The 27,306-nt window shown below is 41.4% G+C and overlaps 1 protein-coding gene across 7 annotated transcripts in view; it reads left to right on the forward strand.

Moving 5' to 3' along the window:
* The window catches only part of prdm16 (PR domain containing 16), a 212,881-nt gene that overhangs the window by 62,122 nt on the left and 123,453 nt on the right, over positions 1–27,306 (forward strand). For all 7 annotated transcript variants that reach the window (XM_088082330.1, XM_088082324.1, XM_088082325.1 and 4 more), the window contains exon 2: positions 12,975–13,444. In XM_088082330.1, the coding sequence (XP_087938456.1) occupies positions 12,975–13,444 (470 nt within the window). The remainder of the gene's footprint in view (positions 1–12,974; positions 13,445–27,306) is intronic.

Below are 27,306 nucleotides of genomic sequence, written 5' to 3' on the forward strand. Positions count from 1 at the left end.
AAGTGGACTAATTATGAGAAGATTTGACACTGAGCCTGTGAGTGGGTGTGTGTGTGTGTGTGATTATTTCCATTTTCACACACATAGACACACACACACAAATATTCTGATGCAGCTCTCATATGTAGCTGCCGCATATCTCTATACCCCTCCCACCCCCCACCCGCTCTCTCTCTCTCTCTGGCACCGGTCAGTCTCAGCAGGCCGATGTGTATCGATGGGTCCGGCATGCAGGAGCCACCCGAAGGAGAAGAAGGCTGTGCCCCTGTTCCCAGAATTCTTTGTGGTCGGCCTCCATTGTTCGCCACCACTTGTATACAGTATTGTCAGACTGATTGTGAGTCTCCGCTCTCTTGCTCCGCGGACGGCCAGAGAGCAAGCGGAGTAGAGGAGACGGAGGGAGAGGGGATGAGGAGGAGGAGGAGGAGGAAGGGAGCAGTAAGCATTGTGTCCCTCGCTCGCCATTCTCCTGCCTTCCCATCTGTTTCCCTCTCTTCCTTCCTGTTTCTGTGGGATAGTGAACACATTAGTAATAGCACCGCCGCAGCTCCTAATAGGGGAAGTCATGGTCGGGAAATACGATGGATCGGTTTGAGATATCATCTGGCTGAGTGGCGCAATAGTTTTGAACTCTGACACCTAGCTGCTTGCTGGCTCACTTTGATCACTTTGGTGCAGAGTGTGTGTGTGTGTGTGTGTGTGTGTGTGTGTGTGTGTGTGTGTGTGTGTGTGTGTGTGTGTGTGTGTGCGCGCAAGTTGAAATATATTGCATAATTCTCCAAATTCTTCTTTTTTTACTCATCGTCTTAATGTTTAAATCAACTTATTTTAAAGGACTCATACTTGGCTGAGTTCTCATTTACACGGGGTGAACATCATAACACCTGCAACCACAATGCTGTTAAATGCAGTAACTCTGGGGAAAAAAACTGCCTTAAGTAAGCCGAGAATACAGTACTGTATTTCCAGGCACTGAGTCCGAGATTCAAATCCTGTAGTTTTGCTGCTGATTCATTGATGCAAGAGGTGCAACAAACACATGATGTCATTAGAAGCTAAGTTTACAATTTTTTTAGATTACACGTTTCGTCTATAAAATGTCTGGAAAAAGTGGAAAAGGCCAGACCCCACAAGGGAAGCTGCAATCACAGATTTTTTTTGCATTGTGTCCGATTACATGTACATGAATAACCTTTTCATGAGGCTTATTCTAATAATAAAATAAAAATAACTGCTTCATTGATTACAAAAATAGTTATCTTACATTTTCTACATTTTCGACTTATCACACACTTCATGATTATTGGGTGTTAATTAAGAGGTGTTATTATGGGACGAATTGACACTGGACCTTTTCAGAATAAATGTTTTTTAGTCTTTTAAATTAAAACTCTTGATAGTTTTAAAAATGCCCAAAAGCCAAACTCCAAAAAAATATGAACAGTTGATAGTACTAACTGGTAAAAACATCCTCAGATCTGGGAAACTGTAGCCAGAGAAAATTTCACTTTTTTGCTTATTAAACTATTGAAGAAATTAGCTGATTAACAAAATAGGTGTCTGAAATGTTCTGTCATTTGTCTCATAATTACATCAATAATTGATTGCCTTTAAAAAAACACAGCGCAGAATCAACTTCCCTCCGACATAATCTCACAAAACCTGAACATTAAAATATTCACATAGCAGATATTTACTGCCATTGTGTTGACTTGCCTTATCTTTACAGGTGTTTTGTTAATGTGTCCACCCCCTCTATGACCCATTCTTCTCATATAATATATATCCTATTGAGCACCAGCTTAATACCCCCACAGGGATCATTTAAGCTTCATCTGATCTAATCTAATATACATATTCTGGAAAGTTCAGTGTTACATGACTTAATGTGTCCGCCTCAGATGTGTGTGTGTGTGTGTGTGCGTGTGAATGTGTGTGTTCTGGTGTGTGTTCTGCTCATTGCGGGCTGAGACAGGGCTGCGTACCGGCCTCCTGGCTGAGTTTGAAGCTAAGTGGATTAGCATATCTCCCATGTCAGCTCCATTCACTGTGACAGCCTGATGACATGGGACTGTGTGACGGCCGCGACCCACCTGACGTCCGCGGCTCAGGCCTCCCAGCAGGTGGTCTGACTCTGGCAGGGAGGCAGAGACAGAGAGAGGGTGAAAGGCTGAGAGGCTGAGCGAGAGGCGGGGGGAGTCAGAGATGGGTTTATAGGAGGCAAAGTCGAGCTTTCAGCAGTTAAAAGCGTTTAGGTGGACAGTAAAGACTGTTGTCTGTCATTTTGGCTCTGATACTAGCTGTGGAGAATGGATGCTTTCCTTTTGCTTCAGTAAATGAAGCTCTGGCACATTTTTATTATTTTTTTCTAACTGGGAGTAATTTAATTCACATTTTTACACTCAACTAAAAATAAATGTAATTGTAAGCTGAGTGGTATGCTCAGAAATAGGTTTTATTATTTTAAGCATATGGAACTTCTAATTGCAGCAGCTCTGCCCATTGAACTCCACAAGACCACTGCTGGTCAACTGGTTTATTATTTTTGTTCACCTTGAGTACAGTTTGCTTTCTCTAACTATATTTAACTGTCCGTAAGAGCTCCAATGCAGAAAACCAAAATCACATCCATGCACACACAGACATATTCCTTGTGCGGACTCTCTTCTCTTCATCTCATCTCCTCTGCTTCTCTCACCTCATTGTCTCCTTCAGTACCTTTCCATCCTACCACACACACTTAGTCTCCCATGACCCACCTCACTCTCTTCCACACTCCCCCTCCTCCCCTACCTCCACCCTCCTCCTCCTCCCACACAGTCTCGTGCCGGCCTAGCCAGGCAATGCTAACACTTTTGTCAGGGTGATTAATAGCACGCTGGATTGTCGTTAATTCACTGGCTAATGACTGGAGGGAGCAGGCGAGAAGAAGAGAGGAGCAGAGCGAAGCGAGGCTGGAGAGTAATAGACTGATGTATGGGTGTAGGCTGCTTCCAGTGGCAGAGGTGAATATCATCACCCCCTATACCCCCTCCATCCACACCAGCACCCCCCAGTACCCATCAGCACAACCTCAGATATACAGTTACTGTGCAGCAACCAGAAAAAAGTCGGGATGTAGTACACACTCACGTGCAAGTACACATGCAGGAACACAACACTCACATGCGCTGTGAACATGCTTTTGTGTAACTAGAGCTTGATAGGAAATAGTGTTATCAACAATGTATCGATTCTGAATATTTGTAATGGTTTTAATGCAAATTTCCTGCGGTATTGATACTTGGATGTCAGTAGCCCTGTATCGCTCTCTCTTATTGTTAAGGTTTTTCTGGTGGTTTTGCTGTTTTCTGCTACTAACCAAGCAAAGAAAAGTTGTCAGTTATCAGTTATTTTATGCCCTCAATCTCAGTTTTTTTTCCACGTAATATCCAAAATGGTATGGAATATTTATATATATGTATTTAAGCATTGTATGGAAGTTGGAAATTCAGGTATTGTGACAACACTAGATAAAAAAAATAGATAGTGGGCATTCTTTTTGATATAATCGTTGATCAAGGCCTCCAGGATCCCACAGCATTTTTTATCACTGCAGATGAAGTGAGACTGTTTGTGACTCCTTCAGAATAATTGTGCTAAAAGTGCCACCCAATTTCTGTTATTTCTGGTAGGAGTAGAATTGGGTTTTACAAAGCTTTAACACTTAAAGTTTCTTGCAGTTTTCCATATGACTTTGACTCATAAAGGTGGTTCTTAAATTCTGCAAAATTGTGGCTGTCTTTTGCGTGAAAAAAATTTGAAAGGGTATTACTGGACCCTGTAATATTGTCTTTTTATTTTTCAGTTAACTAAAAAAATTTCTAAGGGGTATGAGGCATGTTTGTTCTGACACAAAATGTTCTTTCTTAAGATTTTGAAAACATTTGATATGCAACAATATTTATTTATTTATTTATTTATTTATTTTTGCTGTTGAAGAGTGAAGACATAAAGCACATAACTCAGCTGGATGTGACAGGAAGTTGATTAAGATTTTATTGAATCAAATGTGACTTCACATTTTAGATCGAAGCCTAACACTACGAAAGATGCCTCTTACACATGTGCACGCTGACGTGCACACAAAATAGTCACACAAGCCAACCCTTTCTCCTCCCTGGTTAATAAGAATGGATGGGTTTGTTCTGCACGCTGTCTGCCTTGGTGCTCCCCGAGCTGGCTGTCTGGCCTCCCGAGTGGCTTGCTAAATGAAGCTGCACTAGAAGTGGGTGTAGGGACACACACACACACGCACACACACACACACTCAGATAAAGAGAGAAAAGAAAAGAGACAGTGAGGAGTAGTGCAATAGTTTGTTCCTTCATAGGAGAAGGTGTTCTCTGTTCAGCCTTCTGTCATGTCATCTGAAACACCTTCCATACCTTTTGTCTTCAACTTAAATTTCTAAGGGTCTTTTGTTTTCAATATTTTATTACCTGCAATTAAAAACCCGCATTTGCCTTCATGTTGTTGAAAAATGTCCTTAAAATTCAAAAGATTTTAATTTTTTTTTTTAAATGATCTCTATCACTTCCCTGGAAATTGACACATTCTCAATGTTTCTTTCCGCTGACATATGTGTTCATAAATCTGATTTTTCCACATCAAAAAGCAACTGTAGTGAAATAGGACAGAAATTACTAGAATATAATGAATCGTTTGACAAGGTGGAGAAGATTTGACTACGGTGGTGGACATTCAAACTTTGTTGCACAACCTTGTCTGTGTGAGTGTTTTCAAGGGTTGCTGATGTCACTGGTGCCATTGCCCCGCAAATGTTTCAGATATCATGCACATACATGCATCTTGTACATATTCTAACATGTATTTTGACACATCAAAATACAGAAAGATGGAATGGTTGTTTTCCACTGGTGGTGGACTTATTCAGCAGTACTAACACAGCCTCTCTCTTTTATTCCTTCAATCACCCTCTTGTAAAAGTCTGCATTACGATATGTGCACATATCCAAAAACCTGTTAATATCCAAGTTTTTTATAATGTTTAAAAAAGTGGATGTATTTTTCCTCCAGACCAGAAATGTGGGATTTTCTTTGGGCATGCATTTCTACCACAGCCTTGCAAACTGTTGTTTGTGTACAAAAAATTCATGACAATGCACAGAACTGACCATATACAGGCAAGAGGTCATGTTTACAACTGCAGCAAAAACCCCAGTGGAGATGCATATTTTCAATGTGCTGTATACATGTCCAAAGAAAGCTCCTTAAACCTGAATAATGTCAGCATATCCCACATGTCTTAATCAGAAATTGCCATATTCAGAGTGAGGCCGCATTTGGAATATCCAAACAGAATATGCTGTTTACATGATGCATGTCAAATGTGGAGCGTCGTTCATATTCACAATCAAAGTGGAATCTCTATGTGCATGTAAATGTAGCTACCCTTTTATTTAGATAAATCACTTCTTTTTTTTAAATTTCACTCTCTTCTTGTCTTAAATTCATGTGATTCCTCCCCTTTATTTTTTCCTTTTTTACCTGCCAATCCCTTCTTTTCCCCCTCTCTTCTCTCTGTTGTATGCAGCTCCTTACTTTATCCATCCTCTCAGTTTCTCCATCCCCTGCACCACCCCCCACCCCCCCACCCCTGGTGATGTTTGCAACTCAATTTGGCAAATGTAACTCGATATTGATTATTATTAATATTTATCATGTTTGTGAACATGTTTTCTTCTAGTGCTATTAATCTACCCTGTTAATAAATGTCTACAGCAGCCCTTTGGGATCACAGGACTGCTACACACACACACACACACACACACACACACACGTGCACACACACACACCTGCTCTCAGCTGCAGGAGGTTGCCTGCTGTCTTCTATGTGACTGGAGGCTTGATCTCAGCGTATACACACAAACACACGCATGCACACACACATACGTGCTATTGGAGGGTAGAATGCCTTTAGGCTGCTCAGCACAAATAACACATCAATACATCAGCCGTGTTGTATCAGTACTACACACAAAAGTGCACACTCACGTATAAAAACACACAAGGCTCCGGTCTGTTCCTCACTGAGCTGCAGTGACCAAATTCAGTCCAGTTGTCTGCTGTTTTTATGTGGAAATGTTGACATGTTCACAAGTGCTGTGATTATAGTTCTTTTTTTACTGTTGAAATACTATAAGAGAAAGGAAGTAAGGGGGGAACAAACTAAAGAGAAAGGCTCGGGACAGCTCCCCCTAGCAGGTTTTATAGACTGATAACCACACAGTCAGAGATAGTAAGGGAAGACACACAAACTTAAGACTATGAACTGAATGTTGGCAAGCAACAAGGTATGTGTGGAACAGTATGTATGGATTTCAACCTTTGTACAAGTTCAAACACTGTGTAGGGGTGACTGATGTTGGTTGGCACACTTTTCACTTTTTAACATATATCTCAGGTGTAGTTAATGTTAGAATATTCTAACCAGCAGCAAATGAAAGGTTAAGGCCTCCGCTGTAATTAAGTATGTTTCAGTGTACAAGAAATTTTTAAAAATTGATGATTTGTTATTAAAGTCATTTTGTGTATTTTTGCCAGTCAGCTCCATCACAAGGGTTGGTTAGCACACTGTTAAAATGCAATACTACCAAAAAAATGAAGCAACCAGTAGAAACTATTTGAACATTTAATTGAAAAAGGAACAAGAAAGCATGAGCATTTTTAAAGCAAACAGTTTTAAGCAATTTATCAGTAGGATTGTTGAGCTTTTTGCCATTGAACATTTGAATAATTATAATTAAAAATATAACACTATTTTAAATCTTTTAAAATTGTTTTAATCTCTCGAAAAACAGTCACACTTACAACTGTTAATATTGCAGTGGGTTAGCGCATGTGCCAAACAACCCCAAAATAGTGTGCCAACCAACTTCACTCACATCTGACCCAACTTTGTGATGAAGTTATGTTACCCAGCTACCATATAGACTTTCAAATCTCATTTCAAAATATAGCAGATTCCTTTGTCCGTTAAACAGAAGTAACACATTTCCAACACAACAACACATATGCAATACATTCAGCCAACAGACCACTTTCAACTTTTGATAGTGTCGAACTTAAAAAAGTCACGTGTTTTAACATTGTAGATGAGTGCAGGTGAAGAAAGCAAACATTTTGATATTACATGTATGTATATGTGACCTTCTAAGAACCAGAAAATATCTGTGTGGCACCAAGCTCCTGCAGCCAACCAATCCCGGTCTCTCCCTAATAAATGAAAACTGTAGTTTAGTTGTGTTTTCATTTCAGTTTTGGTCATGTTCGCACTCTATGTAATAAAAACATTTTACCACACATAAAGACAGAAGTAGTATAAAATATGACTCACAATAGCATAAAGTTTAATGCAGCTGTAACTATAGTTAAATGCATGTTATGGTTATTGTGTAATAATTATGCAGAGCAGCAGTACATGTGCAACCCTGAGGGGGAAAAAAACACATTTAACTCCTTTTAATTTTCCCTTTCTTTTTTTCTGCCACTGTGATCCTTCTTTACCCGCTCTGAAGAAGCCATGTTGCAGTTTTAAGTGTTACTTGGAAATCTTCCCTGGTGCTTTTACAAGGGGAAACTGTGTGGCGTCCTCGCTCGGAGAGGCTTGCTGGTATTGTAGCTGACCATGCCCCCATTGCTCGCTCACAACTTACAACCACATGCACAAAACACGCACACCAAACACACACCTCCTGCCCTGAATGCTCTCCTCTGGCTCTCTCGTCACATGCTTCCATTTATACGTCATTTTGAATATATAGTACCCTCATGCCACCGTGGAAAAATACACCATTGTACAGTTTTTCACCTCTCGCTCTCACTCACTCTACCTTTGATTTGCGCTCGTTTGATTTTTACAGCTGCCTCTCTCCTCCGCCCCTCCTGTTTTAAAGCAGAGGGTGTTTTTGGGCTCTTTTGTGTGGAAACAGAATCATCAAAGGCCTGCTTAATACAGACGAACAGGTACCAATATCACTCTGTGGCCCAATAATGCAGCTAAGTGGGACCATATTGACGCAATATAGCGGCACAAACAGCGGATTAAGCTCTGGGTTTGAATGCCGCCCCTCACACACTTATACACACACATGTACGCACAGAGCTCCCACATCAAAATGTTTGGTCATTTATTGCTCAACCAGCTACCCATTTTTCATATCTGTCATGGTCCACACATTCTCCCTCTGCCTTCCTTTTTTTTTTCTTTCGCCAGACGATCTTTTCTCCCCATATTTGGAGCCGGTGCAGAATTTTGCATAGTTTTGCCTTTTCCCTGGATACTGTCTTTTCATCGGTGGCTGCCTTTCTTTTTGAATTGAACCAGATCAATTTACGGCCAGACAAAGATACAGTCTCTGTGTGCGTTGGAGGGGGGAAGGCAGTGAGGGGAAATAGGACGTGTGTGCTTTATGATGGCCATCATTGGCACACACGTCCTATTTCCAGCCCTCTTTTCATGTTATCATAGCCACAGCCGTGGCTCCACTGTACTGCTTGCTCTTTAGCAAAGCATGCACCTGGCTCTGAATGCTCACGCTATTGTTGGCATCCATACTCGCCTGCGGTCTGCACTTCTTTACATTATCTGCATCCCTGTATACAAGCAAAAGTACCTTTAACTACGGTTTCACAGAGATTTCATGATTCGTCTCAATGAAGGCATGACTTCTTGTCTTGCAAGAAATGAGTTGGTCCTTATTCGATGCAGTATTTTTAGGTTCCTTTCCAGAATTTCTGCACGCAGTCAGTGTTGTTTCTTTCTACCGAGTCGACAATACAGCTCAGTCTATACGCCACAAGGCACATGTGTTTGTGTGCGTCCAGGCAGACGGCAGAAAATGACTCCAGATCTCTATCTTTCTGCATTTAAGTCTAGAGTGCTCTGATTAAACACAACCACAGAACAATTTGCCTGTTGTAAGGCCCTACGATTAAACCGCTGATTTTCAGCACCATGTCAAGTTATTTTGCCATGGCAACACTGATTACAATGTTATCAGTATTTCTTTTTTTTCTTTAGTATTTTTATGTTTTTAATCTTGAGTCTTTAAAGGATATACAGTGAGATTTTGTCTTTAATGGCTCGTGTTATGTGCTTGTGTTTTGTTATATTTGACTTTGTTAAATGTGTATTTTAGAGGTTATAAATGTCATATCTATGTCATATCTTGTAATTTCACCATGACATGCAGTAATTACGAGATATCATCTTTACCTACAACACCATCTGATCTCTTGCACATGTGTTTAGAGTCCAAGAACAGCTCCTGCAGTTGCAAACAGATGTGTGTTTGTTTGATAGCCTGCATCTGTGTTCATACGTGCCCTAAAATCTTTGTTATTGCAAGGCATGCTACAAAGCAAAGAGCTCCGTTTATGGCACGCATTTACAATTTATCAAATAAATGGGATGCCTTCATGTGGCCTGGGCCCGGCTCTCAGGCAGAGCAGCGTAGTTTTCCACTGGAATAACAGCCGCTGAACAAGCAGCCCATTGTAGCCGCAGCCAGCACCGGGACCCCCAAGGTGCGAATTAATGATTGACCCCTGATGTAATCAGGATAAATAGCTCCCCGTAAAAGAGAAAGAGATGGCGAGAGGAACAGAGAGAGAAAGAACAACATAAGGAGCCAGGGAGAGGAAGGCACTATCTGGCCCGGGTGTTTTTTAAGAAGCCCTCGGGGAGACGGACCTAACATCTCTTTCTGGGTCTTTTGAGACCCAGAGCTAACATACAGCTGTTTAAAAGCAACTCAGACGTCAGTTTTTAGACTTTTCGCCTCCTCTTCGTCCTCTTCCTGGCCCCTGTCATTATTATCCTGCTTACTTTTCTCATCTGCACTTTTTTTGGGTGCTGGTCAAACATGGTAAACTTATCTTACAGAGGGGTAGAGAGAGAGAGAGAGAGAGAGGGGCGAATAATCTCAAACTTGACCATTTTTTTCTCCAGGCAACTTTTTATGAATTAACTAAGTTACAACTGAGAGTTGAACTTGTTTAATATCACACTGCATTTGCAATTTCAGCCTCACTTTACTGCTTCATGTGTCTCGCAAAAGATGTTTTGTTCATTAAAATTCAGGGTTTTTTCTCCTTCTCCTTGTTCCTCAATTACTTGACGTAGTGATCTGTACATTTTTTTTGTGCAGAGAGGCTCTTAAAGTCAAATAGTATTTAATAGATTTTCCGAGGCTGTCTTTCTGCTTGTCAAAATTGCTCTCAGTGGGTCAAGTGCCAGTGAGAGTGGGGGAGTGAAGAGGGAGAGTGAGTGAAAAAAAGAGTGTTTAACAGCCTGAAAACACTTTTGATTGTGCAGAGGGAGCAGCAGATAGGGCTGAGTTATAAAACTTTAATTGATCTGTGAAAAGTGGAAGCTACTGCTGGCTCACTTGTTCCAATGCTTAATTGCGTGCCTGTTTCTGAGCCCCTATGAAACAGTGATCATTAAAAAATGGGTTCTTTTCCAGTCAAAATCACTGGATGACGCAGAATCAGTCATAAAAGACTGGATTTTACTGCTGCAGCTTTATATGATAAGTTTCCCGGATCTGCGTGGACATGCTGCAGGTTTGCCAGGCGCTGAAAAGCCCTTGTCGCATGCTTTCATAGTTTCACATTTCACATTTAAAATGCTCATGTCAGTTTTTTTTTACAAGTTTCACATACCACATCTATCAATGGGAAGAAACCCAAATATTTATCAAAGAACAAAAAACTGATGATGCACTGTATGACGAATGTGCTCTTGAACAATTTCAGTGATTACTTTTTCTTGTTTGGTTTCTCAAATGGCTCATTCAATGTTTCTACACTTAACAGGCCTTACCTTATTAAGCATATACAGAAAGAAAGTTTTGAAATTAGTACCCTCCTAAAACAGAATTAAAACTCATTAATCGTTTTAGTTTAGCTTATCAATGATGCATACCCATGGTATTGTAATTCAATCCACAAACGTTCCTTGTGACCTAATAAACTTTCATGTACTAACAAGCACATTTTTAAAATGTCATGTTGCAGCTCCAGCTAAAATCTGGAAAGCGGTGGCAGGCTTGGCAGCAGGCTAGAAGGAGGCTAACAGAGGGAGAGAGCTTGATTGGAACCACTCCTGCTGTAATTTTGGGCCTAGTTAGCCTGCTGATTGCCAGTCCCTGTGTTTAGATAGTAAAACTGCAGTGGTGCTTTGACTAAAGACACCAGGATCTGTCCACAGAGGGAAAGAAGGGGACACACATAAATGTGCTGAAGCGAACACACACACACACACACACACACACACACACACACACAAACAAATAAGAGCAGACTATGAGTGAGTATGGAACCTTTATCCTTTTTACTGACTGAAGTGTATTAGTAGAGGACAGCAAAGTCCTTGTGTAGTTGCTTGTGTTCAACATCTGAGAAGTTTGGATATTTTGTAAATAAAATAAATTCTTTCAATTTTCTTATTCCTCGAAATAAGATGTTGAGGGGAAAAAAGTATTGTCTTGGTATCAGTATAAAAACCCAGGTTTCATTTTAACACATGATGTTCATGATGTGGCATATGGTTAAAAAAATCAGCAGTTCAAAATCTCTTATACCGCACACATAGAAGTTTGTTTTTTTCCAGTTTGATGAAAGAAAAAGATCCTATAGGTTTCTGTGATAAGAAGATTTCTCAAAATGGTGACTTACCTCAAAATAAAACGTTCTTGAAGTAATAACTTACTTTTCCTAAAATTATGTCTTAAGTATTTCACAATAATAAGAAACTTTCTCAAAATAATTTAGTTATCCCAAAATAATCTGTAAGCAAAGAGAAACATTCTTAAAATAATAAGTTAGTATCTCAGAATAATCAAATAGTTTTTTTTTGTTACTTTTCAAAAGAATGAAAAACAATAAATTCTCAAAACGACCTCAATATTTCTCAAAATTAGTGCATCAAAAATTGATACTAAGTCATTTTTCTAGAAAGTTTCTTATCATTTTAAGGAATTGTATATTTGGAAAAAAAAAAAGAATTATATCTCAAAATTATAAGCCAAAGTCATTTTAAGTGACCTGATTATTTTGAGAAAATTAGTCATTATTTCAGTAAAGTTTGTCCTTATAATTACTTGCAAACTATTCCATCAAACTGGCAAAAATGGGCTTCCATACAACCCAAACATTTTCTGTCCACAAAAAAAAATCTAACAGATTTGGAGAAATGGGATGAAACTTAAAGCCACATGTTATGTACATCTACACACACACACACACACACACACACATACACACTCACACACTTGCGGTGCTCAACATCATTTTCAGCCACGTTGAATGGTGGAATCCTTGAGTGCAGACACAATCATATTGCCAATCTCTGGATGTGACAATAATGCTTGGTGACGAGGCCAAGCAGGTCAGTGATAGACGCAACGATTATTTGTAAGATGAGTCCTGGCTGAAAACAGTAACTGTGATGGAACTGAGAACTTTTCCCATCGAGGACTTGGCTAACCTAAAGCTTCTTCTGTTCATCTGTCTGGCGCTCCTCATTTGGCCTCTGGAAAATCTGTGAACTCAGCATCTCGTAGCTGTAGGCTATCAGATGGATAGGTATTCTTTTCTGAGGACCCCCAAATTCTTTCATCGTAGAGTGGTTTTCTAACAGTTTAGAGATTTGGATGTTGAAGTGGAGTGGGTTTTTTTGTGATTTGGGGTCAAGAAGTCATTGGAAGTAAAGAGTCTGCTGAGGGTGGAGATGTGTTTTGAGTATACTAATTTAGATTTGGCTGGGTAAAGCGGGGCATTTCTCTTTTCTTAACATGCTGACGACAAAATCCATGACTTCCATGATGTAATCTACTAAAAAATCACGTTATGTCACACCTCCTCTACCTGCCTGATAACAATTGTCTCTGTGTTTCGTCTCATAGATGACAGTGAGCCAGTGGACAGTATGTATGACACAGAGGCCGACCTCCCGGGCTTAGCAGGCGGAGGTGGTGCTGACAGCCCAGAAGACGACGCAGAAGACGGCGTCATCAACATGTCCCCCCTGCCCTCACCAACTCCTTCCCATCCAAACAACAACCACCACCACCTGCTACACCCCCACATCTACGCCACCCACCACCACCATCACCACCACCTTCACAACAGCAGCAACAGCAGCAGCAATGACCAGGACTTCACCACACCCAAGGAGGGCTCGCCATACGAGGCACCTGTCTACATTCCTGACGACATTCCCATCCCCAGCGAACTGGAGCTGCGGGAGTCCTCTGTGCCCGGTGCTGGCCTGGGTGTTTGGGCCAAGACCCGAATTGGTGCCGGCGAGAGGTTTGGTCTGCACAGCACGCTGCATCATGAGGCCACGGGCAAAGATGGCTCCTTCGGATGGGAGGTAGGAACCAGCCAATCTTCTTTGTATTTTTCTGGTTATTTACATTTTTCAATTCCTTCATTTCACTGTCTTCTATCACTTCTGACATATTTTGTGGCGCAAATAAGCAGTGCGATATGACATGAAAGAGTGATAGAGGCAATGACGCAACACTGATGAGGGTAAGTGAATGAACGAGCTGCTCTTCATTCATTCACATTTCCAGCCATCACTGTTTATCCACGGGCGATCTCATCATCAGCAAAGATGCCCATTCCATTTGCATCCCCTGTGTGATTGGACCTCATCTTTGATCACACACACACACACACACAAACACACTAGTCCAGAATTCTAGCAGCACAGCGATGTCAGATGGAAAAATCTGGCTGATTAGTGGAGGTATCAGCTTTTCTGGGCGTCGGTCCGAGCGAGCACACTCATTTGGTCACGCTACCCGATATGGAAATGGAAGAAGCATGGCCCAATGCGGTGGCGGCATATTGAACTATTAATTTTCATTTCAACATGACATTAGAGGATATTGAAGTTGCTTCAGTAAGCTCATTAGGAGAAAAAAAAGAAACTCCCGATCTCTGTCTCTCCTGCTCTCACTCTCTGTCTCCCGTTCCTTTTTCGCATGCGCCTAATCAGAGATGAATTATACTGGCCTGCTTTTCATTTCACTGACTCCTTGACTCTTCATTTTTGGGAGGTCAGTCATTCACATAGTCTTAACATTACATTTGTTTGTAATAAGAAATAGAGACCCTGACAAGTTAATCATTGGAGCACCATGTTGGAGAGGGCACGATGTGCTTGAATTAGACACAGCCAGCTGATGAACACAGTTACAAGTTTAGAAAATGTTAGATATGGACCAATAGGCCATGCAGTAATTTTGATCCCTAATTTTAGTTTCTAGTAACTGTGCATTTGGAAAATGATAAAAAAAAACAAAAAAACTTTTTACGCATTTGAAGAAATATTTAATGCTGAACTTTAGCATTTTTCAAGTTAAAGTTTAGCATGCTGGACACCTTGAACTGATGAGATAAACTGTTCATAACAACTTGTAGAGTTTGAACAGACTTTATCAGAAAATCGCATATGCATAAATTTGGCAATTGTTTTCACAATTTCTCTTGAGAAAATATGTGTGAATACAGTGTAAAACTGTAAATATAATATCTCTGGAAAAACTTTTAAAAGTATTGTCGCAAATTTCTCATTGACAAGATTTAAAGAAATTCCTTAATGGGTTCAGTGTGAAGAACTCCTGGTGGTTTCCCCCAAAGCCTCCATTTCTCTTTTCACCCTGTTTTCTTCCTAACAGATGTAGGAGCATGCAGGCGATTAGAGCACACAGGCACACGCTTTGTGGCTGTGTGCCAGGCTGAACGTTTTCCTTTTAAAAGTTCATATTATGGCTAGCCATTCGGGGTGCAAAGGGCACCTTTCCAAAAGCTACACTCTCCCCGAAGCTCTCATGTTTTCTCTCAGTTTTCCTCCTCCTTCCTCTTTTCTCCCCAGACACCCTGACTAATGCATATTCATCAGCTAAGCTTTAGCTCTCTGGCTTGGAGGAAAAAAAGGCCACCTTCAGCTCCAAAGAGATACATTTACACATGTGTGCTCACAGAAATGTACGGGGATATACACACCTCTGTGAAAAGAGATAGATTCAACATGTTATTGCACTTTAAGGATGTCTTTTTGGAGGCACTTAAAGATGGCATTTGAAGTAAAGTTAAGTTAATTAAGCTACACTACAGTATGTACATGAACCCAGTCCAGATTCTACCACTGACTTTGACACATTTTTTGGTGTTTTGGAGATATTTTGGAAATTTTGTTTGTTAGCATTTTATCAGTCTGGGTACCATGTTGCTGTTCTCCTGAGGTCAATTTTGTTTCTCCTCAAGGTAAAATCCTTGGCCTTTGCCTCCAAACATGTAAGAGGGGAACGATTGATCCATCTTCTCTTCATCATCTTCCTGAATGGTCTTTGGAGGACTCACTCTGGGTTAGGGTGTATTATTTTTTTAAGATATCCTGTCTGGTTTGGGGCTGGAAGCCTTCGGGGGCTCTCCTCTCCCAGACTCTTATCACAGATAGTCATAACAGTCGGCCTGTTGATAGTCATCAACAGACTCCCCTAGGAGTCCCGTACAGCCCCTTTCCCCATCAACCCCTCTACCCATCTACTGCCTCTGGTCTTAGACAAATAGACAAGTGAGGGAGCGACAGAAGTATGGCTGAGTGAAGAAAGATGTTAAAAGGAACCGGAGAGAAACAAATCTTAATGGGGATGGATAGTGTAAGAAGAGGATGCAAAAAAACATATTTCTGACTGCTCCAGAAACGTGGGGGGAGTCTAATACTCTTCATGGAAATTCTGTGAATGTGTTTTACAACAGTCCCCTGCCAAAACAGGGGGATGTGTTATTAGAGATAATAAGTGAAGTCATCTGAGATCTCCATGGTGTAAATGTGATCATATCTAACCAAGGCCTCACACATTTTGTCTCAGGGCTTCTTGGTGGGAAGACAAAATTGGATTAAGTGCTAAATCAAGTTATCAGGGTGATTAGTGTAAGTGTGCTTCCATTTTATAATAAATTGTAATATATAATATTGCTGATGGTGGATGGAACCCCCCCCCAAATGCTCCTAAAAGCTAAACAGCTTAATGTATCTCTGGATGGCCACTTTATTTCAATTTGACTGCATTAGGTTAAAGGGACAGTTTGGAATTTTTTGAACTGGGTTTGAATGAGGTACTCATAGTCAGTGTTATACCTAAAGTCAGTAATGGTTGGGATGCCCCCAGTTTGGAGAAGCAGGCAGGAGTTCTGCCACTGAAGCTAAGCAATGTACCTATGTGGACAGTGGCAGTAGCAAAATGTATTTTAGCCACCTAAAAAGAATCAGTATTAGGTCAGATATTACTCCTGCTTGCTTCTCCAAAGTCGAGATGTTCAGACCACCATCCACTCATGGTAATAGACTGATTATGAATAAGTACCTCATACAATCCCACTTCAAAAGATTTGAACTATCCCTTTAAAATCCGAGGTTGTAGACTAAACTGTACTTGTAGCCCTATAATCCTTAAAAAACAAGAAATCACCAAAATTGTAGTGACAGGGCTTTTTCTCATCAACAATGATATATTTCATCTGAAGTCATACACTTAAATCCAAAACACTTTAACTACACTGACTGCATTTTTGTGGATTTTTTACTAAGACTGGCAATAACTCATTATGTTGGCTTTGCGAGCACCGCGGTCTACCAATGAAGCCAAACAGCTATAACAATCACATGGCGGACGCTGTGGTGCTTTCTGGATATCTGAGTGGAAGTGTAGATCGTGTAGAGAAACGGAGAGACTAAGAGAAATAAAGAGTGAAAGAATAGCAGTGAGGGAAAGAAGAAAGAGGAAGGCAGAGAGGAAGCCTACTATTGTCTGTCCTGGGGCGCTGGGGACTGGAAGAAGTGTTAACTCAGATTCATTTCAGCGAGACGGACAGCTCAATCTAAGAGCTGCTTTGCTGCAGGCCATGGCCATTCTCTTCTGTCTCAGACTCCCTCTCTGGGCCAGCACCGAGTCATCCATTTAAAAACCATTATGCTCCCCCTTTAGCACAACATGATAGAACGCCAGGGCCCCAGGTCTACCGTATGTGTGTGTGTGTCTCGGCGGTTGTGTGTGTAGGGCTGCCAACCCCTCAGGATAGGAAGGCCCGAGCAAGCAGAGTGAGGCAAGGCCCTTAGAGAGTCCGGTGTGGGGATCTGCTGTCAGAGTGACTGCTGCTATTATCTGGCCGGTAGATTGGCCCGACTTGCCTATTGATAGAGACATGTCACCGTACAATGGCTGGAGGTATTGTGCTCTGTGCTCTGACTGGCATTGAATGGACTCACTGATCTAACTCCCTGGAGTATTCAGATGGCAGGAGAGAGGGCAACACATTGGAGGATGTGTTTGGAGGAAGCAGTGCATGTTAAAAGTAACAAATTTACAGCAATATTAAATCCTTCCCCGCAGTAACGACTTTGACTTTGATCTCTAGAGCAAAACACAATACAGTCAAGTTTCTTAGTTATGTATGTATTTAGAACATTCGTGAAGCAAACAAACCAAACCCTTTCGAAGTGATATTAATGGTGTTTACCCTCACTTCTCCTTACCTTGTGACCACTGGGCGTGATCTTGCACCTCTGAATCATGGCTTTTGACACTCCTGTAGCACCTTTTAGCTTTGTCTTTGCTCACTATCTTTCGTTTCTCCAGCTTGAGTGTGTGCTATCCCACAAAGTTCTCACTAGAAGGACAACGCACATCAGGCGATGCAACCCACACTCACCAACTATGAGAACATGGTGTCACTTTACGTACAAAAATAGGTATGTCTGTTTCAAACGTTGTAAACCTCCCTTTCTTTATACTTCCATGCATCCTTTATGATAGCATAAATACAGCCAACTGATGGTACGAGAGGTCAGAATCAGAAGTTTCACACAACAACAACAAATGAAGTGATGATGGAGAAGGTTGTGATAATGTACCTTTTAATGGAGGCAGCCTTGCAGATGGTAGTGGACTATGACGCTGGTAAATACATCACAACATGTGGACAGAGAATTATTTTCACCATGTAATTCATTTGTTCCATTCTGCCATTTTTTAAATGTCTTCAACAAATGTCTTCAATCGTGAGAAAATCGTATCATGAACCCAGTATCATGAATCGTATCGAATCGTGAGTTGAATCGTTACATCCCTAGTCTTTTTCCTACGGTTGCATCTTGCTTGAACTACATTATACAGCCCCTGCGATCTCCGGTTATACTGCTCTGTTTGTTCCTCATTTGTAAGTTTTCAGAAAATGTGCACAAATATTGGATGAAATGAGCGCAAAGTACGGACAGAATGCTGTTTGTCTTCATGCACGTATCTAGTGAGTATATTTGCACCCGTAAATTATTTACTTGCTGCTAAACTTGTTATTATTATATTCTGCCATAGTCAGTTTGTAGAATGTAAATGTCACACAGCACAATACTTCATGGTATGGTGTACTCAGAGGCATGATAAGGGGGATATAAGAAGGACATATGCATTTTGATTTTAGGGATGTGCATTGATGTAGATCCTTTGGACAAGGTCAACACAAATGCTTTCACACACAAAAACATGGATCATTTAGTCAATGTCAGCCCTGTAGCCATATTTGTCTCTTTGCAGCAGTGGACCTTGGGATGACTTTGTTGCCTGGCAAACTTCTATTTCTCTGTCCCTCATTCTTTTTGTGTTTACTTTTTGTGGGGTGATTTTCCATATCAGTATCATTCATCCAGTGATGTGTGGAAAGAGGCGAAAAGTATGCTAGCTCTTCTGTTTACCCTGGTATTGACTTAGTGATAGGCTAAGACGTCTGGCGGGCACTCTCATGTCGCCAAGGTCCTACGTGACAGATACCCATCCAGCCATGGCATCATGAATCTCCCTCACCCTCAGTCAGGCACTAAATCTCTAGCCTGACAGCTTGCTTTTCACACTGACACCTTGCTTCTTTTGTTCTCCACCTAATCGCTGAGTTAAACTAACGTCCTTGTCTCCAAACTTAAAGGAGAAGAAGTCCTGGCGCACCCTGACACTTATCTGTCCTGACCCACCTCTCGCCTCCTGAAGTGTTTGCTTGCCTTTTGTGTTTTGCCTGAGGAGGGCGGATGGCCAAGTTCTTATGCTGCGAGATATCCCTATAGGGCATTCAAGGTGCAGCTTGGAACTTGTCTGATCTGTTTGCCTTCTACAGAAAGGTGTTCTTTATCTTGATGTTTGGCCCTAAGGTGACTGGTACCGAACTGATAGCGCAGAAACTCCCTGGGACTGCCAGGAGACAGTAGTCACACTGAGTGAATGGATAGTATGAGACAGAGAGAGAAAGAGAGGGAGCGAGATAACGAGAGATAGAGTTGTTTCGTGCTTGATTTGACTAATGTGCTTTCCAGTGTTCTCACGGTGTCAGTCATGTTCTGCCGCTTCCATTATGAGTGTTGGTTAAGGTCAGAGAAAGTCAGCTTTCACCAGTCATAACACAGCAAACCTTGATCTTATACGAATCCATTTCATCAGCCATTTTTAGACATTCTGTCTTAACATTACTCCGAGTTAACTTGAACCCCGACTGTGTGCACTATTGTATAGCATGAGTGAAGCTCTTCACGTAAATGGGGTCATTATCATGTCTTTTAGTAATCAAATCAGGACCATGCTCTGATGAGCATGGCCTTGAGCCGAGAGTACTTCTTATAGCCACTTAACAGGAAAAACAGCAGGCCTTCATAGTTGACCTCCTCAGATCTAGTTTCATTGAAAAGTAGAGGATAATTGTATATTAGAGGGTCAGTTCACCTAGATTGTAAGACCCCCCACCCCCCAACCCACTCTCTGAAAAAAAAAACAAAAAACACTTTGCCACTTAGCTCTTGTACTATCTACTTAGGGAGTCAGTTTTGAGATATCCAACAGTGAGACTTATGCTGCCAATCCTATACAACTGAGATATATAGTCAATATAATTTGTGCAAAACACATGAAAGTTGTAATAAAAACAAATCTCTCCAAACATGGATGCATAAAACTGAAGCTGTCTGCATAGTAAACGACCAGACATCATACAGAAACACGTTTTGTGATTTGGATGAACAGTCCCTTTAAAGGTATTCTATGCAGGATTGATGGTTACTGTTTTTAAAGCGTTCGCCATTAAAGGTTAAATTAAAAGCCAACCAAATTTACCAGATTCAATCTCATTTGGGGTTTTCAGTTGCTTTATTTGCTTTTTATTGGCGCTGTTTCTCTTGGGTGCTGGTTGGTTGCTCAAAATATCCCATATTTTGATTTGATGATTAACTGAAACATTATGTTTTAGAAGAGTAAATATATGAGGATCACATAGATGCAAGGCTCTCAGAAAACAGCACCAAAAGCAGCAAAAATTAACACCTGCACACTTACTTTGTATCTGGCTAACATTTTTAGAAGGGTGGTTGGACTGTATTTTTGTATTCATGATTTCTTCTGTTTCGTCTCCAACTTAATACAATATATTTGAAAACATAGATGATCTTTACTGATATATTGAATGATGAATTTGATAAAATGTTTTATAAATAAGGATTTTGGATTATTTTTTTGCCTGTGCTTCATTGAATTGTTTATTGCCAATTGTTTTATCACCCTTGGCAGTTAAGATTAAACCACACCTGACATCACTGAGCTTGACAGTCTATTGGTGTATGTCATATATAAATAAAGGCGTGGTTTCTTCTTTTCAGACTTTTGGCATGACGAAAATCCAGGATCCAATTAAACTTTTGTGGTATGAAGTGTGCAGGTGTTATGTTTCTTCAGTTTAACTGACAGGATCCACAATTTTTACTGCTACATTGAGGCACAGATGATGTTCTACATTCATGAAATACACTGACTTTAGATCAGTGGTGTGATGAAAAAAACATGTTTTAACACAAGGAATCTTTCAACCTCTTTTAATGGTTAAAATTGTGAATATATACTGTATATTGAAAGCTAACTGCATGTTTTTCGTTATTGATATATGAAATTATGTGTTAAGGTAAGGAGTTACTTTGGCACATGTGCTTATACTCCCACAATGTAATGAAAGGGATATCAAACCTGTGGTTTCTAATAACAGTATTGACCAACAGTGCGCGGTTTTCTGTCATCATTATTTGACTTTGACAGAAACCCCAAGTTTACACATGGAGCAAAAACACCAGAGAGAGAGCATAACACCACAAGTCTCGGGCCTGGGTGCTGTAATATCTTCCATTCACGTTCATTTTATGTAGGTTTTAAACATGCCATTAGCCAATTTAATCCAATTTTCCCAGCTTTCGGAGCACTCCAGTGGAACAGATTCCATCTAATATTAAACATATGGTTGTCGTTGCCCCTAGAAACACTGCAGCAGCACTGGGCTTTTTTAAGAAGCTGTTAAAGACAAGCCTCCTGTGTCCCAGTGCAAAACGTTGTCAATTATCTTCAATGAACACGGTAATTGATAACGAGGAAGCAGGGCAGCAAATTAAATGTCAGATTTGATTAGAAGCCTGATACCTTATCATTTGTTCATAACTCGTTACCAACATCTGTTAATTAGTTAATAAATTAATCTGCAGGGCACAGATGAGAGGTGCGCAGGCTCCCGAGGAAGTACACGGGGCAAAGTCATCCATCTTTGAAGAGAGTGGAACTCGACAAATATTGTCCCCTGGATTTGGGCTGTTATTATTTGGGCATTGGTTTCAGACCTCAGCCACTCCAACCAGTCATTCTCAATGGGACCTCTTGTTTGCCTGAATAACCCCCCGACAGTCTCCTCACGCATCTCCACCACAATGCTATCCTTTATTGCAGGAGGTTTCTCTTAGCAGGCGTCTTTTAAACATTAATTTAAAAACCCTCACACTGGTCCATCAGTCCTCTGTGGTGAGGTGCAGGTAAATCCTTTCCAGCCCCACTCTCTTACTCTGTGTATCTTGTGAAACCCCATCGTTCATCGTTGCCCTGATGAATAGTCCCATCAGTTAGAGCTTCAGGGCAGCAGCAGACAATGACACTGCTCTTTGCTACAGCGGAAGATGATGACATTTGTCAAATGCTGTTTATATTGGTGATTAGATTTATGCTATTATGTAGACATACCCTTTTCCACCTTCCCTGCTTGTGCTGCTCGGCTGATATTCATAAATTAGTCATGAACAAGGCTCATCTTATCTCTGTCATATCCTGTCAAATATCAGTGTTATAGGTGTGGGCCCGCCAGTGCCAGGAGTTTTGTTAGTCACAGATCACTGCTTCTTTCTTCCATTTTCACTCACTTTCCCTTTCTTCCTTGTTTTAAATCTCAATCCCTTGTGCTGCTTAACATTTCTGTGACTCAAGCAGGAGGTGGTGACCTATTAATCAGGTTCCCGTGGCTGTTGTGATTGCCATTTTCCATAATCAGATACACAACACGGCCTAAAAGCCTTGGCTGTAGAGCAACTGCTTTTCGTTAACTCCTTACAGTTCATGTGCCGTGCTGTAGACCTCAGTCCATGAGTAGTGAGCCCAGGAGGAAACTGGAGCGCAAGACTGTGCCTTTTAATTACTTTTTATTAGGTATAAGGACTAACATTTCGGCACAGTGTGTGTCTTTGTCAGAGTACAAAGAGCGTTTAAAACCCTCATCAGCATATGATTGGTTCTGGAAGGAGAGGGAGGACTCACACTAACCAATCATCTTAAAATAGGTAGAAAATTTCAGGTAAACCTTACATTCTCTGTTTTTTCACAAGTTTATCTTGTTTTTTAAAACCTCCACATAAATACAATACCAATGCACTGTATGTTTAAGTGTGTATATACTGTAGTAATGTGGTTCCACACGATCATGGACAGGCATAAAAAACGTACATTACCACACGCGCACACGTCCACATAAACATAAAGAGACACAGGCAGGCAAGCAGGAAAAAGACATTCTCCCATGTTATTCTTTCCTCGACTCGGTCATTTAGAATAACAGGGTAGAGTGAGAAGCTAAGCACGATGACGACATCAGATCTAAAAACAGTGTTGAATTGTTAAAGTGTCGAACACGCTGGGACGTCTTTACTTTGGAAAGCCTCCGGAATCGCTCGGGTGATTTTTGCTCATTTTCTCCACCACTGTCATCGGGAGCAAGACCCGAAGTCTTGTCTGCATGAGACAACAAAGAGGTTTTGACAGAGTCAAGATTTGTAGAGGTGCACTTATGTGTGTGTGTGTGTGTGTGTGTGTGTGTGTGTGTGTGTGTGTGTGTGTGTGTGTCGGTATATCTGTGCGCACACATATGTCCACATTTCTGTCTGTTAATCATCTAGGGCACCAGGCCGCCATCCACATAATCCTAAATCTGTCAAATTTCCCCAACTAAAACAGGATCTCACCAGGAGTTTGGTGTAATATCTTAATTTAGTAGTGCTTGTGTCAAGATGATAAATACCAGTTTAAACAGATGTTTCCCAGACATTTTATTTATGAGATATCATTGCCTCATTCACTTGTGTTTGCATTATTCTGCACACTAATCATTGTGACGTTGTATTTTGGAGTTTAATGGCTGTTGTTAAGCATTAGTGCAGCAGTTGTTGATTTTGATGCTTCTTATTTTAATCATCAGTAGGGGCTCAGTGACTTTACTGCTTCAAAAAAAAGTTTACTAGGGTTTTGATTTGTGAAGTTTAAAGATGGCTTAGAAAATGTCAGCATGGAAGTCTTTGAAAGTTAATTCTTTAAACACAACTCAAGAATTACATAACTTATTAAGCAAGTGAAGACATCTGTGCAGCTTGTTTTACTTTGCCACTACAGCTGTCACCAAAATGTTTATTTACATGGAGGTGTAAAAGAGACTTTTTATTTATTTATTTGTTGTAGAGGGATTGCTATTCAGTCGCTGTTAACAAATACAAGAGAGAGAGCCGTGTGAAATATGAGGGGCGTCTACACTGACATTCACTTTAACTGAAAAAGAAACTAAGTCAAATTAAAGCCAGCTTTTGTCAAAATACAATTTGCAGTGTAAGAAATGTCACAAATCAATCAATCTTAGCCCTCACTTTATTCTCACCATGAAGAACAATTACCTGACTATTAGTCTGGGTGTCCAGAAATGAAGGGAAATAATTTGAGTTCTCCAAAGCTTCTTGGTGGTCAGAGCGGTGCACTGCAAGCCTCTCAGTCATTCTGTCCTCTATAGACGTCATATGATTCTGCTCTGTGTCACTCTTTCTGGAGAGGAGGTGAGCTGATATGGGTGCAGCTGGTACGCAGCGGTACCCAGCATGCCACCTGGTACCACAGAAGAAAGAAAAAAAACTGAAAAATACTCTCTGAGACTCTTAGGCCTATAGCCATGTGATAGAGATGTTATGCCAAACAACAGAACAAAAGCATTGTCATGTGTTGTGTGAGTATGAGTGTAAGTGCAATATGGCAAAGTTTACTTGCAGAATATTAATGTTACAATTATTGGTTTACAGGATTGGGCATCACAAGAAAATCTTACTATTGTCTTTATTTATGTACACTTTTTTTCTGACAAAATCTGTAAGTTTATGCCATATTTCCTCATTTAATAGCTGGGATCAAATACTGGACACACAAATTTATAATGAACCTCTTAATATGTCATTTTTTCTGCTGTTATTTTATTGAGTGTGTCTGGTGTCAAAGCGTGCTCCCCTCTGCTGGCCAGCAGCTCACAATACCACTTTCTAAACAAGTTCGAAGGCTTTTCATGTTGTTTATTTAGGGAGGGAGAGAGAGGCAGACATTCTAGTACAACTGTAGAAAAACATATAAGTGTACGGTGCAAGAACATACTCTTAAAAACACAGTACACACACTTGAACTACCCATGCAGATCAAACTGTACCTTTATGCAACTTTCTTCTTTTCCTGTGAAAAGGGGAATGCGTGTCAGGCGTCATCATCACTTTCTGTTTTTGTACCACTTTCCATATCCTATTTTCTCTTTTTACCCCTTTTCCAGCACACTTGCACATGTTCTCTCTCTCTCTCTCTCTCTCTCTCTCTCTCTCTCTCACACACACACACACACACACACACACACACACACACACACACACATACACACACACACACAAACACACACACAGCACACAGCACACAGTCCTCTCTCTAGCATTCACATGATGGATCACCACAGATCCTTCCGAGCATCCCTCACAGGCTCCTGTGTTCAGCTGTTCTTCTATACAAACACATAACAATGCTTGCAAAGAGCAGACTCTGTTTTTTTTTCTAATATATTGTCAAGTGTCTGTGATTTAGACATTATGCGCTTTCAAAATTTTCTCAAAATTTATTGCATATGCTTTAATTATGCCCAGATCACAGACTCAAATCTTTTCTTTTGTGATTCATTGATTTTTTGACCTCCTCTCTCAATCGTATGTGCCCTTCCTCCCTATTTCTCCTTTCCTTCTTTTCTTTTTGCTCCCTCCTCCTCTTTTCTTGGCCTCTGGGGTCCCAGTGCTTCTAATTCGGCCTTATCAGTGAAGTAATTTAGCTGCCACAGCTTGGGTTTCTGTTGCGCGGCGAGCGGCCCCATTGTCCTGCCCTGCTGTTGCTGAGATAAACCCTCAGATTGAACAAAGTCCGCGCTGACCTTTACAAACTCCCAAATCTCGCTCTGCACACCCCTCCAACAGAGATTCTCTCTGCCTCCAGCTCTTTTCTGAGGGCGGGGAGGGAGGAGGCTTGGGGCACATCAAGTGGGACGGAGAAGGCCAATGAGTGTGTGTGAAAGAGTGAGAGTGTGTGGGGTCAGGGTGGATTGAGTGAGCGTGAGATGGACAGGGGAGAGGGATTAAGATGGCTGACTGAGCCTATCTATATTTTCAATGGCACTTCGCTCTGAGAGGGAGGCCGAGGAGGAAAAAGTGCACTGCAAGCAAAGCATTCAAGTGAGCGTTTTTCTGTCTCCTTCAGACAGACTGCAAGAGACGGCTTTTGTAGGCCACATTCTCTGACCTTCCTGCCTTCAAGCCAGAAAAATGATTTCTCTGACGTCAAAGAGACAGTTTGTCGGAGTTCCTCGTACTTGCTGTTCATGTCCCTGAAACAGCTCATTGAGAGAATCCTGACAAAAGCACCTTTGAACCCCTCGTCTTACCTCCTTTGTTATCTATCATGTCCTTCATTCCTTGGCAGAAGGCCTAAGAGGAGTCTGTCGGGATTGTTGCTTTGACACACAGTGAAAACGACTAGAGAGGAACGGTTGAAGCCAAGTGGCTGAGGAAGGGGTTGGATTGGGTGGGGGTCGTTGCCGTGCCGGGGAGGTTTGGGGCACAATGCAACAGGAGTACCCTCTCCATTGTGAACCACTGTCATCTTTCAGAAGCCACTCGACTAGCTCTCCACGCCGCAAATCCTCTCGGCTCTCTGTTCCAGCCGTATGTCGGTCAGGCAGGGAACCTCATCAAAAGGTCTTGGAGTTGGGGATTGACACAGAGTGGGTGGAGGGAGGCAGGATGGTGGAGAAGAGGGGAGGAAAGCAGTACTGTTAGCGTTTGAGTCAGGGTGGTGGTGTATGCATGTGGGTGGGGGTGATGTGGCGATGGACAGTAGTTTTAGGTGTGGGCTTCAGTGTCAGTGATGGAGGGAATCTGCACTGCTCTATCCGTTGGTCAGGGTGGCCCTGTGTTCATCCCTCCATCCATCCCTCCTCCCTTCCACCTCCCCCCGCCCACCACCACCTGCCTGCAAGCCACCACCAGTGTTCCCAGGGAGATGAGCGCCACGGAGAAGAAGGCCCACAAGGGATTAACTTTTCACATGGCTGGGAGTCCTCGTCTCAAAAGACCTGACAACCCCAGACGGCTTGATTAAAAAAGAAAAGAAGAGAAGAGAAGAGGAAAGGAGGGAGGGAGGGAGGGAGGGAGGGCACAGGAGGAGGAGAAGAGGGGGAATACTTCACATGATGGCCCTGAGAGAGGGATTTTGGATATTGGGTGTCTTTTTTTCCCTTCGTCCAAAGCCCCCATGTCTTGGTTGAGAATGAGCAAATTGTTCCTCCTGTTCTCTCGGCAGTCCATGTGTTGCGTGGCCTAAAGATGTGGGTGGGCACCAGCTCACATTGTTGACTCCTCACAGGAAATGTAGAGATGTTCTCTTACATAAATGCAAAAAAAATGGCGAAAGTTATGGCTTTTGATTCCACTTTTCATCTGCTTTTTTCCTTTGGATGCCAACTCCATCATAGGCCCAGAATCATTCATTCAATTTTCTACAA

Source organism: Plectropomus leopardus, chromosome 9 (genome assembly GCF_026936395.1).
Source record: "Plectropomus leopardus strain MGB_pleo_1.0 chromosome 9, ASM2693639v1, whole genome shotgun sequence".
Taxonomy (NCBI): domain Eukaryota; kingdom Metazoa; phylum Chordata; class Actinopteri; order Perciformes; family Serranidae; genus Plectropomus; species Plectropomus leopardus.